The 17,500-nt window shown below is 30.6% G+C and overlaps 1 protein-coding gene across 1 annotated transcript; it reads right to left on the reverse strand.

Moving 5' to 3' along the window:
* Positions 1-15,404: 15,404 nt before the first annotated feature.
* On the reverse strand, positions 15,405-15,905 carry LOC7487087 (uncharacterized). Its single transcript, XM_002318528.3, has one exon. The coding sequence runs from the start codon at positions 15,903-15,905 to the stop codon at positions 15,405-15,407; it is 501 nt and encodes a 166-aa protein (XP_002318564.1).
* Positions 15,906-17,500: the final 1,595 nt, after the last annotated feature.

Genomic DNA, 17,500 nt, shown 5'->3' on the forward strand with positions numbered 1-17,500 from the left:
TATGTTGTACGTTATGTAATTGGGGGGATTTGGTTTGTGATTATCTAAACTATGGCAGCAATTAAACTAACAAACAAAATCAATTAAAACCGAAACTTATCAAGAAAACAAATCTTGGTCGCAAGCACACATCCACCTACGGAAATTAGAACCGATCCTTGAAATGAAAATTGCAGTTTATGTTCTGAAATTTTATCTTTTCTTAACGTTGATTAATTAACGGATCCGCCGTATAACTAATCCTAACCAACAAACAATCAAAGTGTTCGTACTAATGATTCAATTTAATGGGAGCTTTAAGAACTAGATGATTTCATCAAGATTAACATACAAGGTGTCCGCAGCTTGTGTCACTTTGTTCAAATGTTCTCCCTAGGTTCAATAACGTAGTTCCGCCATAATTATCAAGCTTAGTTGCTTCACAAGTTCATATATCACAACTCCGGTTTTGATATTAAACTTAGCAATAGATTGTTCACAACAATAACTTAGAGTCCGCTCTAGCAATCATCAACAACAATCATAGGAAATATGCATAGGAAAACAATCATACTCATTCATAACATAAACTGAAAATAGAAGAAAGAATAAATCTCACGGTTCTTGAAATCCGAAGGTTTTGCGTCCTTGCATAACTATTGAACAACTACTTCTAAAGAATGAAGAGAGCATGATTTTTGGGTTTGTAGAGGAGAGAATTTGTGTTTATTCTCTGCTGGCTGCTGCCTCCTTCTGCTCTCCCTCTTTTCTGCTGGCTGCTAGCCCCTTCTCTCTTTCTTTTTATATGCTAAGAAACCCTAGTCTCTATTTTACAAAATAGTCATTCCTTAAGTTGATAGTTTACATTTAAGTACTTCAATAACTATTTTCCCTAAAAAGGAGAAATAGCCTTGCATGAAATCTTCAAGCTCTGACTTAGAGGAGCTAAATTGCTGATATAAAAACTTGGATGTCCGTTTAGATGCTTCGGAATGTAATTTGGACTCGTTTCTTCACGAAACCTGTTTACTGGCAGAATTTAGTTGTCCTCTTTGAAAACTCCTATCTCCCTCATATGACATCGTTTTTGTCTGAAAGTTGGAGCGTTGATAGGTCATTGAGTTAGGAATCCAAAGAAATTGAGTTTGCATAAATTGGACTTCTGTAGCTCCAGATATTAAATTTTGAATGGCCAAAGGTCAACAGTGGCAGAATGCGATATTTGACTTTGCAGGATGTGATTTCAATGATCTTTCTCTTTTTATTTTTCTTGCATTACATTTTCAGAAAGGTATGGATGTTAGCTTTTTAGTGCCACTGGAATCACTTCATTTCGATCTCTAGAACTCACGCTCTGCACAAAACATCGACTGAACGTCAAATCTGCCAATTACCTCCAATTTACTCCTTTTTACATCTTTCATCCAAAAGTGCCTTCAAAACATCAAACAAAGAATATCAAGGCATTTTATATATATAACGTGGACAAAACATTAGCTAGATGTGGGTAAAACTATCGAATAATATGGTTACATCAGAAGGAAAGATAAGGGTCACGATCTGTACTAGGTTTGGGCGTTTTGATTTGGTTGATAGTGGTTGAGAGGAAAGTTGATGTTGTCGGTTGAAGGGCTGGGAGAGGGAATTGTGGTTGATGAGGATAGTTATGTGGTGGTGGCCTGGAACGAGAGGAGATATGGTGGTCTCGGCTGGAAGTGTGGGTTTTTGGTTTTGGTAGTGACCACAACTAAAGGGAAAAGAGAGATAGGTGTTAGTGGTAATTGGGTTAGGAGGCCAAGGTTTTTTTTTTTTCTGTGTGTCGGGGTGGCTCAGCAATGGCTGGGAGAGGGAAGTTGGCGATGAGGAATGGGCTGTCATGAAAAAGAGGGAGTAGTTGGTGGTGGAGGTCGTGCTTGACAGTAAAGGTAAAGACAATGAATTGCTTGGTCTGAAAGGGCGGAGGACGACCTAGGTGAAGATGATGGAGGTTTGTATTGGGTGAAGGAAAAGAAAGGGAAATGAGGTTTGTGGATGATGACTGTGGGTGTAGCCGGCGATGGGAAAGAAAAAAAATAAGAGTGAGCAATAGCTTTTCTTTGGGCTTCCCCCCTGACGGCTAGTTTTTAGATTTATTAGGTTTAGGGTTTTTGTGTTGTGTGAGTCTGGGGATAGTATGTGTGAATACTTTTTTTTTCTCTCATAAAATTTCTCTTCCCCCCTCTTTGTATGTGTGTAACCACCTATTTATAGGTGAAAATTTTCTTTGGCTTGAAGGAAAAGCAAAGCAAGATCAACCATTGAATTTCAAGAATAAATCACAACCATTCATTTGTTAACTTGGAGACAAAGCAAAGAAAAATGAACCCTTGGATTAAGAGAATTGATTGTAGATCATTTAATTAGAAAAGATGGGTTGCTTGGTGAGGAGGTTTTCAATTTTCAAATAGGTCCTCTCCCTTCCACAATTATAATTAGATCACTAAAAAAAATTAAATGCACCTTTTCTTTTTCTTTTTTTTTTTATTTTAAATTCTTTGGAAAAGATGTCATAAACGACGCAAATACATCAAAAACATATTTTTGGTTTTTTGTTGTTTTTGGTATGTTTTCAAAAATTAGGTAGCAACAACCGTGGTATGAAAAGTATCTATGACTTTTCACGAGTAAAATAATTGATTTTTTATTTTGATTACCTCTTTTCTTTTTTAGGTGGACCATCTTCTTATTTTAGTTTGGATTGTCTGTGTTGAACTTCTTGTCATCAAATAGAGCCTTGCTAAGTTTAGAACCTTGTGGTGTCCTCATTTGCTGGTGTATTGCTGGACTTTATTTGTTAATTTTTTTTTTGTTTTTGATTAACTAGGCCTTACTAGGCTCAAAACTTTGCTAGTTCCTCATTTGCTAGAGCCTTGCTAGACTCTTCTTTGCTAAAACCTTGATTGGTTTTTTTTATTAACTATAGCCTTTCTAAGTTCTCATTTACTAGTGTCTGGCTAAACTTTTTCCTTATTAAAAACTTCTTGGGTTTTTAATCTATTGGAGCCTTGCTGGGTTCTTATTTATTAGAGTCTTGCTGGAATATTTCTACGGTAAAACCTTGTTGTCTTTTTAATCAAATAAAGCCTTGTTGGGGGTCATAACCTTGTTGGGTTATCATAAAAGACTTTCATTTGTGTTTTTGAAAGACTATATCTACAAAAACATCACACAATGCAATGATTATAAGGTTATATGACATGCATGTATTTTTACCTGTTTAGAAGTATAGGTCCTCTTTTTTTGCAGCTCATATTTTGTTTGATATAATTGTTTTCTATCACTGACCTAGCTTCTTGGTTGGCAGCTACTAGCCTACTTGAATTGGCCTATTAGTCACAGATTTTGCCTTGCTGATCAATTTGAGAGGATTGTCCAATACCCCTCCATCTAGCATCGCTGATGAAAGATGAGCTACAATTGTCATTTTAGAACAAAATTGCCCCCTGTCTCACTATTGAAAAAGTTTTGTTTTTCAAAAATATTTTATGTTAAATGGGTCAAACTTCCTCTTTGTCTCACTATGGACTCTTTCAAATAAAATGCCCCCTAACTAATCTAGTTGTTGTTATTATTTCAACAATCATCAAAAGGTACTCATATCATCATTGTTCAGGTATTGTTCATGGTTTTGATAGAGTTCATTAAACCATTATTTGACTATCGGTTGTAATGGACTCTTTGCCCCAAACTGATCTAGATATTATCCACCACCCTATATAGGGTCCACAACATTGTCACCTGGCTACTCAACTTTACAATGTTGACTTATAAGAAGTGTCAACACATTTTTGTCAAAAACTTTGCAAGCTTAGTCAATGATCCTTTTTGTTTGAAAATATTTTTTTTATTATTTTGGAATCAAATCATAAATCTTAAGGATTATATCCATTCAAGTTAGTTATTGTAAAGAAAACAAATATCAACATTCTTGTTATGTTTTGTGTGGTTAAGTGATTTCCATAATAAGTTCTCGATTGAACTTGCAAACTCTTTAAAGGATTGATCAACTTCATTGTGATTTTAGCGTATCTTAGGAGGTGTCTGCATCAGTTAGTATCAGAACTTGTGCTATTATCAGGTTATATCACTTTAATCTTTAGTTTGTGTTGTTTCTTGATTTATTTTTCTTCCTAGTTAAGCTAAGATCTTTTTTTTTAGGAAAAAGAGACACTATTCTTCTCTTATTATCTCAAAGTTTGTGTGAAATCCTATATATATAAAAAATCATCTTGCTTAGTTTCTTGATTTTTCCGAACACATTAAAGAAAAATTATGTTATTGATCTTGATCTTTTGTGTTTCTTGATTTTGGCCTCAAGTAAAAAAAAAAATTGTTCTTTGCCGAATTGTTTGGATAAAAATAAGGGAAAATTGCAAGAATTGATTAAACTGACATGTTAGGGCATAACCAAATATAAGCCCTTTGACTTTAGGGTTGGTCTAAAGTTTATTGAATATTTTCTTGATTTTTTTCGAATGGGTACATACCAAGTCTTGGTATTTCCGAATTGAATTCTTGATTTTCTTGGATTATCTTGCATTGTTTCATTAAAATTTGGTTAGTGTAGATCTTTCTTCTTCTTTTTTAGTTATTTTCTTGAAATTCTTGAAAGTGAATCTTGACTTATGGAATTAGATAGTTTTCTTTAAATCATTAATATAAACTCCATTGCTTTTATTTCATGTTTTTGTTTTCATCATTACTTTCCGCATGAATTTACATTGCTATTTATAAGTTTGTCCTCAAGTTTTGTTTTGATTGGTTTTGTATATTTCTTGATTCTTAAATCTTTATTATTATAAAATCATTACGATGTTTTGTTTAATTATTTGATAAATTGCTAAGTTACCCTTAAGAACCTAAGGGAATAATGAGGTAAAAGGCATAATGAGATTATTAGAGTGAAAAACCCAATTGAATTGTGTAAAATATGAGTGAAGTGAAATTAAATCGAGTGTAAAAATATCAAAAAGTGTGTGGAGAAATCTTTCTTTGCTAGTAACCTTTACAAAATAAATAAACAAATAAAGATCTCTACTTAAATTCACACATTTTTTCTTTATCCCTAAAACCAACTTGAAGCCTTCCATAAATAAACCCACTTCTAAGTTTCTTCAATGAAAGATTATAACTTGTTCTTAGACTTAAAATGAAGGGCTTTAAGCAAATATGTCAAGGGAAGGTGTCTAGTAACCCTTTAATATTTGCAATTCTTTTTAAAGGTTATATTTTTCTTGAAGGAAAATAAACAATAAAGAAATATAATATTTTAGAAAAAAAAAACATCATTTTCTTTTATTTGTTCGCTCTAAAAAAAGTAGGTCAAGCAACTGATATTAATATCTCCATCTCAACAAAATCTATCATAAAGGCTCTTCCACTACATCATTTTCTTCTCCAGCCTCTAAGCACTTTTGATCCACAATGAATCGTTGTAGTTTTCTAGATTTTGTTTTTTAATTACAGCTCCTAGATAAATCAATTTCCAAATCAACCAAACCCCAACTCCCTAACTCAATCAAAAATCCTAAAAAATTCAATAAAAACAAAAAAAAACCAAAGACATAAACAAATCCATAAAACAAAAAAATCTTAAAAGTCTAAGTAGCCAAGCATATCTAAATAAGCTAAACCAAAAATTTTAAAAAAATAAAATAATTCAAAACCACATTAAAAAAATTGAAAAAAGAATGAAGCAAACACCATACTCATGTTTTTTTTTTGCAGAGAGAGGAGAAGGAGGGAAGAGGATGGGGATTTGTTGTGGGAGTTGTTAAGGGCTGAACTAAAAGAGGTTATGATTGGAAGAAGAAAACAGGAAAAAATAAATAAATGAGAATGAAATAGAAAAATGAAAGATAAAGACTAGAAGGAGGTATTGTTAAAGTCTAATATGTGAGATTTGTCATATATTTTAGTTTTTTTTCATAATTTCCTAATTTGTTTTGTACTACTTTATTATTAAGTAATATAATCAATAAGCTCATTTATTGGACTTTTAACTAGTACTAATTTTAGTCATTTTACTATAGTATTAGTCAGCGCTATGCTTGGGGTAGGATTAGTTTTTTAATATAAAAAAATATCCCAAATTTTGCTAATATTTTCTATTAGAAAAAATATTTAAATTGCATGAGGTTGACCTGATGTGACCTAATTGACTTAGCGAATTCAAAAGCAACTCAAATGACCGTTAAAAACACAGTTTGATTAAAAAACTTCAAGACAAAATCCTTTTTAAAAAAAATATTGAGACAACAACATACTGGATCAACCCAAGTTTACCTGCCAAATCAGTAATCCGGTCATGAGACTATGATAACCTCATAGAAAGTAAATCAAAACAATTTTGAACCATAATTCTCAATCAATCCAATGTTAAATGATAAAATTAAAAAAGATTAAATGATAGAATTGAAAAAGAAAATTCCATTTCAAAAAAGATAAAAAAAAAATATCTGAGTCAATATGAGTCAACATGTCAAACCCACGACCTAAGTTATAAAACCATGATAACCTCATAAAAAACAAAAAAAAGAGAAAAATATGAACCCCAATTTCTAATAAATCCAATGTTAAAGGATGAAATTGAAAAATAAATCAAATAAAAAAAGGAAACAAAGAAAAACAACATAAGTCAATCCAGGTTAACCCGCCAAACTCATGACCCAGTTCATGAGACTAGGATAACCTTATAGAAACCAAAATAAAAGAATGACTCAAATCAACCTGATTTAACCTTCCAATTTCATAACCCAAGTCATGAGATTAAGATAACCCCATGAAAAGCAAATTAAAACAAGTTACAAAGCTCAATTCTTAATCAACTCTTTGTTAAATGATAAAAAAAATCAATTTAAAAAATGACACAATAAAACAACCTAGGTCAACCTTAGTTAACCTGCAAAACTCACGACTCGGGTTATGAGATCGAGATAACCACATAGAAATTAAACCAAAACAAATCATAATATTCAATTTCAAATAAACAAAATATTGAAGGATTAATTTAAAAAAAAACATAAATTAAAAAAAACTAAAGAAAACAAAAGAAAAAACGAAACAAAACATTATTACAATGAATATTGTTTTGTGAGGTGGTGCATAGTAAATGCACCACCTATCCACCACCTCTTTTATATTTTTTTGTTAATAATAATAATAATTTTTTATGCATAGTAACAAAAAACAAGATCAAACAAGTTGTTCGTGAACATAATAAAATTATATTTAGGGATTTAACGTAATAATTTAATTTTTTAAATTTAATTTAATTTTTTATATGGTATCATAACATTAATAATCAAACAATCATGAATTCAAATCTCATGTTAGGAGCCTCTCATAATTGTTTAAGATTTTACATTGAATTGATTTCTTTTGTATGATATCAGAGTTTTAATTATCAAACGATTATAAATTTAAATTTTAAATAAAACTGGACATGAGTTAATAATTTAAGTTTTTATATTGAATTAAATTTTTTAAATAATGACAAAAAATGACAATTACTTCAAATTCACGGTAGATTTATTTTATTTTAAGATTTGTAATACATATATAACTCCCTCATTTATATATTTCCCTTTCATGAGATAAGATCTCTCTCAATTATTCATTTCCTTCTTGAAGAAGTTATTTATTTAATAGACTAAATAAATTCATTTGATTCGTCTGGGTGTCTTTGGAAAATGAGTGAATGATATCCTTTGGCTTTGAGGTCAAGAAGGAATGGCGGTTTATGGAACAGAAAATTGAAGGTTGAATTCAACTGCTCTTCCTATTGTTTACTTTGAATAGTGGAGTCAGTCAATAATTTTGACTTTCGATCTTTTGGGCATACTATGACTTTCAATTATTCATCTTGACTTTTTCTTGTAATGAAGTTGTTCTAAGACCAAGAACTAGTGAAAGACGTTACTGGCCTTGGTCTCCCAATAACAATTTTCTTTTATTTTTTTTTAATAAATGGGAGATTTAAATCTTTGATTTGATTAAAAAAGAATATATCATTTTACTTACGTTACTTGCGTAGCTTATCCTAATAAAAAAAAAAACAACAAACGTCAGAAACTATATCATCTTTGCATAAAATTTCATTTTACTCTTTTAGTCTTAAAGAGTTTGTTCTTCTTTCAATTTTGAGATGTATTTCAAAATTATTGCTCGTTTTCAAAAAAAAAATTTGTTTTATTTTAATGTTATGTTATGTCTCTAATTATACTTTCAATTCAACCACTCTCTTAATCATATTCAATGAAGGGTAGTAGTGAAAATTAATTAATTGCAATCTCTTAATATTCAAACAATGGAAAGAGGGAGTGTTTACCATTAATTAACTGAACCTTTGCGAGTGTTGAACTTAAATCTAATTTGGAAAGTTAAACCAATGATTTATTGATTTAGAGCTTATTTCGAGTCAGATGTTTTTTTAAATCATTTTGAAAAATGACTTAGTTAAACTAGAGCGGCTGACTAGATCAACTCCATGAGATTTGTTTTTTTTTTTTATCTAAAATTTACATTTTTTTATTTTTTTATTTAATTTTTATTCAAAAAAAATCATTTTAGGATTGATTCAAGTTGCCTACTAGCTCATGAGTTGACTCGATAACCCGAGCCCTTAACCAAGTCATACCCTGAGTCGGGTCTAACATGAATGGTTGAATCACCTAGCTCAAACAGTTAAATCATCTTTAAATTTGTATAGATTTCATGCTCTTTGAAAAAAACAAAATTCTAAAGAAATAATTGGTTAAAATATTTATAAGGTTTTTTGTTGTTTAGTTTTTTTTAGTGTATCAAATTTAATCTGACCCAACATATTGATCCAAGAACTTGGCAATCTAAGATCTAACTTAAACCATATTTAAAATTAAACTAAATAAAATATTGACCCAATCAACCTAGACAATTTAACCTAATTTAGTCCAAACCTAATCAAGACAAGTATTTGTTTATAAGAAAAAAAAAGTCAAAACAACATCATTTTAATTTTTTATTAAAAAAATAAATTAATCTGACAACATGAGGATAATGATCCAATGACCAAAATTATTTATGAGTTAGATTTTGAGTCAAGTCTAATAACTATTAATTTCTTCTTTTCTCTGGTGCACAATTCCACCAACTTTGTTTTTCCATAAAAGACTAGATTATAAGGCAAAAGAGTGTTCAATCATAGTTGAACTTTCAAATCAAGACCAAAAATATTTTCCTCACCCCTAGTCTCTTATAATCTTTCAAAGTTGGTGGGTTATGTCCAACATCAATTATATGTCAACAATACAAATAAAGATAAGTTGAACTTTCAAATCAAGACCAAAAAAAATTCTTTTGAGACTAAAACCATAGAATTTAACATAACATTAAATAAATAATACAATTTTTTTTATTGTAAAAAAATTAATCAAATAGTTTATGTATCATACATTCATACTCTAAGTGAAAGATAACTATATTATTGATGCGCACATAACAACATAAAAAAAGATAACAAGTACAAGCAATATAGAATTTTACCAAATATAGCCCCCAAACAAAAACCAGAATTTGAAATTTTATTATTGAATTATTTTTTCAAGTAGTCTTCTAGAATACAAACTAAACAACCATATTTTTACTAGACCTAGGCCTAAATTGATATTTGATATTTGTATGGCCTAAATGGCTAGGACTTGTGTTGATTAATTTCGCAAGTGCACGAATCGTAACAAGTAATAAAGTGATGAGTAGAGTATCGTCCCACGAGGATTTGTAAAAATTACTACTAATTACCAAAGTCTTTTAAATTATGATCTATTTGAGGAATCGAATGAGATAGTTTATGAAACAAAAATTAATGATTAAAAAAACAAACAACCAAATGATTAAATATTAATGAATTCAATTGTACTGGTTCTAGGATTTATGACTTACCGTAACTATGCCTATGTGAACTTTCTCAATTAAATTAATTACTCCTAATGTTGATAATCAGGTTTTCCTAATGTAAATATTAATCTCTCTCGAGCATCAATAAATTATTTCGACAAACAAATTTCATATACCCTACGAAAGTTCTGAACTTGTCGAAATTAATTAAATACTGTAAAACCTGTAACGATTACAAAAGTTCCTAGGATATCTCTATCCTATAGATTTCTTAAGGTATTTCAAACAATAGCTAAAACAATTATCACTTCTCATTTTCAAATTGAATTCTAAATCATGCAGATGTTGGCCAAACACACGCAAGCATTACACATAGAATGAAATACTCAACATCTTAATGTAATAATTCAATCGAAGAAATTGCTCACATATTCATAGTAAGGTTACATCAAAAATCCCAGAATAAAAGTCTACTCCATAGTTAAATTAAAGAGAAACAAACTTGATACGATGAACATCACTCAAAAGCAGAGAATTTCAGTGGAAGAGATAGGTGTCCTCCTCGTCTTCAATATTTTTGCCTCTGTTCTTTTTGTTTCTGTTGGTGCCGCCTCCTCTGTTTTTCTTTGCTATGTTATAGGGTTTCTTTTTTTCTGTCTCCACTCTGTTTTTCTTCTTTTATATTGTGGCTGTTCTACCCCTGCAGTAATGAGGAAAGTTTCCTTTTCTGCATTGAATTTCTTCCTACCCAGACATTGCGGGCCAGATTTGAGGTAGGAAAAGTGAGAATTCAAAGATCTCTATTTCTGGAGAAATTGTAGAGAATCAAATTTTCTTTCCAACGACACTGATCTTGCAAATTTCAGACCTCTGAGCGTTGAGATAAGGGGCATAAACCAAAACAGTATGTGCAGTGCAGGAATTTCGGGCTGGTTCAATCCTTGTTTTTCAACTCGCTTTTTGGGCTTCGAAACAATAAAACTGAGTTATACGCCCTTCATATGTTTTGTAGACCTTCATCTCAGCTATTTGAAAATGGTGACAAACATCTGGAACTAAATTGTATAGCTTCTTTTGCAGCACATAATGAATCACTGTTCAGTTTCACTGCCGGGCTCTACTTGTTCAGTAACCTAATATCTGAAAACACATTAATTTCCCACGAGGTCAATAGTTCAAAAAGAGATTCAACATTCTAATTTTCTTGTGCAACATATCCAAAATATTTAAAAATCAAGCATGAATAGTGGAAAATATACATGCTAAAAATTCTCTTATCAACTTGCTAAGAAGTGCTCTTCATAGCAAGATCGGCTTCTTTGAAGGGTTGCAACACGAGTTTTCTTGTGCCTATTTGCTCACATGTTGTTCTGCCCTGTTCCTTCATAGAACTAGAGCTATCTTCGAGCATTTAGTGGTATATGTAATGGAGCTAGGTATTTTATTTCTTGTTTAGAGAATGGAAAAGTGCAAAGCTATTATTATATAACTAGAGCAACATTGTTGAGCACTTTCATTTAATGAGAGAGTTAGTGGAGTTCTTGAGGAGTTAGAGTATCCATACTAGGAAGATTTGTTACTTGTTTATGTTTAAGAGTTTGTAAGTTATCAACCATAGAAAAAAAAATTGTTAAAAGGTATGAAACTAGAATAAACTTGGTTTTATTCAGGTTCCCATAAATAGTGGCATTGATGAAGTCGTTAGAACTTCATATTGGATATGGGCTTTCTACAGCCCTGTCTTAGACTCAAAAGTGTAAAGGTTTGAATATGGGTTTTGTTCTTAGGCTCAAAATTTCTTGCAAAACAAGTCTCATATCAGAAAAAGAGACCATCTAATACTTAAATTAATAAATTATAAGAGAAAAATAAGGTGAAAAAAAGAGAAAAAGAGTGAAGATTTGTGTGTTCTATGCGGACTTGTGTTCTTAAATGAACATGAAAGGCTTGAATGTTTACCTCGATCATATGAGCTTACTTCTTGCAAAGTAAAGTAATGATAGATAATAATTGCTTTCATTTATAGGTTATAAAAAAAGATGAATTATTGGTTATCATGCCTTGTTGTTCCATTAGAGGAGAAGGTTAGCACTTGACGATGATTGACGTGAAAGTAGGATAAGGTAGGCGTTTTGTGAGGAGATGGATAGGCAGGAAATAACTATTGGCAAGAATGTTAAGTGAAGGCATGTGTTGTGCTTGACAATTTATGCATAAGCATAGAGAAGTGCAACACCGTACTAACTTTTTTGGAATTAGTAACATTGTTTCAGATGTGTGCTAGTTTGTTAGACTTCTTGAGAATTTTCATGGTGGGATATGGTCGAGTTTGAAGTGAATGCTTGAAATACACAAGCTCAATGGTATGCTTTTGAAAGATATATAATGTCATATGTCGTTAAGGCTAGCCCAAAAGATAAGAAATGGTATTCCTTGGAGAGACAAACATTTCTTTGTCTGAAGTACAAAAGTGTAATTCTTAATAGAATAGCATGATAAAGTTATGAAAGATTAATAGTTTTTGTGGGAGAGGGATAATGTTTTTCTCTTATTTTTTTTAATTTTTCCCTTTCCTCTCGATAGTTCATTTTTGGAGATTAAATTAGTAAATGGATTGAAATTAAGGGACTAAAATGGAAAGAAGAAGAGAAATTTGCTAACGCATGTAACACATGTGTTAGGCAAGTGAGCCATGTCTTACTGATGTAGGGCAGTACGTGTGGCTCCCTCATTGTTCTGATGGTGGTCTTTCTTGGTGTGAATTCACTAGATTTCTATGTCTGGTGCAATGCCATATTTAAAAAAGTTATTTTTACATCTATTTGATGTATTTCAAATATGTTAATAGTCATGATGTCTATTAACGATTATATGAAATTTATTCTTGACATAAACGAATATAAGTCAAAATAATTCACAAATTCATGTTGTTGAATCATTTAATAACAAGTCTTGCTTTATATTTATCAATAGTTCTGTAAACTTATATCCTTTTTTAAGATCCATTTATGGCCTAATTGTTTACGTTCAGGTGGAAGATTCACTAACTGTCATGTATGATTATTATAATGGACTCAATTTCACTATTGAATACCTCTAAGGTACTAGGTGTTGTCCTTCCCAACATCTAGTACCTTAGAGAATGATGAATTCTCTATGTACAAGTGTTCAAAATCCACTTCTTATAACAAAATAATATCATTTTCTTGATGTATACATGTCTTGTTGCACTAGTGTGAACCCATCACTACTCAAGATTTTTTATTAGGTTGACTTCAGAAATAATAACAGACATGTTCATTTTCAAAACTTTATCGGTGAGGTGATAAACCTCATTAATATTATCTTCAACGGTCATTCTCTTCTTTTGGGTTACTTTTTTTAGCCTTATTTTTCCAACCCATGGCGAGGGGCCTTATCTTGTTGCATATAAAGCATTTTCCATTAATTTGGCAATATTGTTCCTCCTTTCAACAAGTTTCGCCTCTTGGTCTTTATTGTGGATTTTCACCACTTGTTCTACAAGGTTTGCTTTAGGATTTATACTAGAATATTTAATTCTTTTTTCTGACAATTTATTGTCCTTTTTTACTTTTAGTTTTAAAATGAGGTATTCAATTCCTATTTTATTGCTCTTATACTTAAAGTAATTCTTAGATTCTTTTCAAGATAGTGATAATTTTACAATAATTACTATCACTTGAAAGGCTTCACTTATAACCATATTTTTAGCATAAATGTCACACTATAAGAGTTAAGCTAGAAAATTACGTGAAGAAAAGTGTCTAATTCTACAGAAACATTTATCCAAAATAGTAAAGAAAAACAAACTTGAAACACTCCTTTTCAATATTTTTTATAGAAAAAAACTATCTAAAAACTGTTTAGGTTATGAATAATTAGTTCTGGAGAAAATTGAAGAAGTTGATTAGATTTATTCCATAAACTCGATAAGACAATAGGCTATAAAAAATAATTCTCAATGGACCAGACTTAAGCCCAAATTTAAATGGCAAAAAATAATATTTTGTGGCCCAAAAAATTTATTTTATAGTAAACTCAAACCCAGGATAGGCCAGAGCATGAGCCGAGTTGCACACACAAATATGAGTTTAAGCTTAAAGCTCACTTTGCTTAAGTCTTCTTTCTTCTAAAAGCATGAGTGCCTTTTGAGCCAATTTTTAACTTTTCACATTCCAACTAAATGGGCGCATGGAAAACATTTTCTAAAATTTTCCATGTTTGTTTAACTTTAGAAAAATTGGTCAATAAAAAATGGTTTTCATCAAAGGAAAAACTTAAGTCTTTTCAAATGAAAGTTTTTTCCTTCTCTTTACTCCAAAATATACTTTCTGAATCTTTAACAAAAAAAAAAAGTAAATTGAAATGATTAAATTACTCTTAAAATCAAAGTTTATTAAATTATGGTTCATGGACTTTTTCATATTTTCATATTGTTTTTTAGTAATAATCAAGTAGTTTGAGAGACAATTTGATATTTTGATAAATATAAATTATGATTTTAAAATAAAAGACGGCTAATAAAATTGTATGCGGTGTTTGAAGGCAATGTTCCTTGACGTGGTTAGAATCTTCTTGGCAGCCCCTCCCTTTCTAAGCGGCACAAGTGGCATACTGATTTTTTATTTGACACAAACGATCTTTTTTTTTTTCTTTCTCCTCAATTTCTATGTCTGACTCTCTAAATTTTCAAAGCAACTCTTCAATTTGTTTTTTCTTCAAATTTGATCCATGTTATTTTAATTAATATTTGTTTTATTTGAAATAATTTATAAAATAAAATTATTTTTAATTTTATTTTCCTTCAACTTTTTCATCTGTTAAATTTGGTTTTTATTTTTTAAATTATTTTTTATAAAAAAAACCTATTTTCCAATAAACAAACATGTAAATAAACCACTAGAAAAATTTGTGTTTTTTTCTATATAGGATATAAGCTTTTAGATAATTTTAGGTTTCTCAAAAACATAATGGCTAAAGATTTTTTAAGATCAATTTTTTATTCATGCATAATTTATTTAAATAATGTAAATGTTTCATGTTATAAAGTTAATGTTATAAATTAAATTCCAACAAAGTTTTAATCTAAAAAATACTCATTCATTGTGATTTTAAACAAAATTCCAACAATTTAGTCCTATATAGAAAATAAAAGACAAACAGAAAATTTTCATTCAGTTTAAAACACTAAAAAGTGATCTTCCCATCTCAACATACATCTGTACTCGTATATATACCTATTTGGTGCTATGTACTTTGACCCTTTCTAGGCAAAGTATCAAACTGATCTTCGTTGCTTTCCCAAATATGATCTCATCACACACAACACCAGAACTCCCCAAGCACAAGAAGAAACACAAGGTCAAAAACAAAAACGAAAGAAAAGTAACGTGTCTTCCCTGTATAACTATATAGGAATAGTTGTCCAATAACAAACAGCTGTGACATACCGAACTCCCCAAGCTCGGTCACGTATACGTTACCCACCACCTCTATTTTGGTGGACGAATCAAGTACGCAGGCAAGGGACTGGCACGTGGGGACTTTAGAGGAACCTCGTTGAGCTGCTTCCCACTACCATCATAATAAATTACCCCTGAGAAATCCAATGGCTGACACTTATCACCCATCAAGATAGCCTTTTGCCAGACACCACCATCACCAAACTCATCAGGACCCAGAAGAACATCAACGTTTTCCCGATCATCCTTTCTCCGGCGATGCATCAACGTGATGGCCTTGTTGCTTATTTGTGTCAAGAGCTGCTTTGGCCTTGCAAGTGGCAATCTTGGAGAGTGTCTTGGGCTCTTGTTGATGGTGCTGCAGTTGTTCTTGTAGGTTGGCTTGTTGGCTGTTTTGAGCTTGCTTGAGACACGGCTTGCATGCTTGGCACAAAGAGCCATGAGACATGATATGGACACAAGGAAACCTGGGGATAGCCTCTTTGGTGATGAGCTAGAGCTGGAGTCGTGTTGTGGTGATGTTATGACCATGTTTGCAGTTTCTTTGCCTTTTGATTTTCAGTTTTGAGTTCTTTTGATGACTAAGAGAAATATTGGAGGGTGGGTAAAGGGGGTGATTTGTGCTGTACTTATAGGGGTTTTTTTTGAGAGAGATGAGGCTGACCTTTGATATATGAAGAAGCCGGTGCTGGCTGTTTTACAGTTGACTCACTTCTATATATATATATGTGAAAAATGATTAAGAGGATTCAAGTCGGTTGGTTTGGTTTTTATTTAATAACTAAACCAAAATTTTATAAAATATATAAAAAAAATTAAAATCGGTTCAAACTAATTAGTTTCAGTTTAGTTTGATTCAATTTGGTAATTTTATATTCAGAGTTGAAAATTATATTGTCTTTTGGGTTTTTTTTGGACTTTCTAATAGGTTGTTTTCGGTTCGGTTTTTTCATTTTGGTTCGGTTTAGTTTTTTGATTTCAGGCTTATGAAACTGAAAGCAAACCGAACCGATTTTTTTTAAAATATTTTAATCGGTTTTTTTTCATGGTTTGGTTTTTTTAGTTATTTGTTTTTCTGGTTTTCTCGGTTTAATCAGTTTGTCAGATTTTTTGCTCACTCCTAGTTCTAAGCACAAAAATATATGCAGATTAATTAGCTAATCACTATATTATTTACGCTCAATCAATTTTAATAACATATTAAATTAAAAAAAATACAGGTATAGTTTTTTTAAAATAATTTAAAACATGTAAAAATTGATTTGAGTTAACTTGGAAAATTAAAAAATAACCTGAATAACTAGAAAAAAAATTTAACTAAAAAAATTCAAGATAATATATTTTTTAAAATAAATATTGAGACAATAACATTTTGCATCGACTCATATTAACATATAAAATCTACAACACAGGTTATAAGACTATAATAATCTTATAGAAAGCATACAAATATTTTTTATTGGAGCTCAGTTTTCATTCAACCAAATATTAAAAGACAAAAAACCCGAGTCAACTCAATAAAAAAAATGTTAACTTATCAAACTTGGATCATAAGACCGAGATAAATCAATAGAAAATAAATCAAAATAAATTCAATTCCTGATCAATCCAACATTGAAAAATAAAATTAAAAAAAAAAGACAAAAAAAAAACTTGAGTAAACTTGGTTTAACCCGTCAAACCCTTAACTCGTGTCATGAGACTAGGATAACTCCATAGAAAGCAAAAATAAATAAAATAAAATTATGAAATTTAATTTCCAGTCAACCTAAATGGTGAAAGATAAAATAAAAAAAAATCAATTAAAAAAAAGACAAAAACTTGAGTCAACCAGGTTAACTCGTAAAACTCATGACTCGGATTATGAGACTGTGATAACTTCATAAAAAACAAATAAATATAAATTATGAAACTTGATTCCCAATCAACCTAAATAGTGAAGGTTGAAATTGAAAAAAAAATAATCAATTACAAAAAATAACAAAAAAAACTTGAGTCAACTAAGTTAACTTGCAAAACTCGTGACTTGGGTTATGAGACTGTGATAATCTCTTTAAAAGCAAATCAAAATAAATTATTAAGTTCTATTCTCAATAAATATAATATTAAATAATAAAATTAAAAAA

The sequence above is a fragment of the Populus trichocarpa genome, chromosome 12 (genome assembly GCF_000002775.5).
Source record: "Populus trichocarpa isolate Nisqually-1 chromosome 12, P.trichocarpa_v4.1, whole genome shotgun sequence".
Classification (NCBI taxonomy): domain Eukaryota; kingdom Viridiplantae; phylum Streptophyta; class Magnoliopsida; order Malpighiales; family Salicaceae; genus Populus; species Populus trichocarpa.

Bases quoted from the DNA above. Each gene is read 5' to 3' on its own strand.
- LOC7487087 (XM_002318528.3), bottom strand. From the start codon at position 15,905: ATGGTCATAACATCACCACAACACGACTCCAGCTCTAGCTCATCACCA.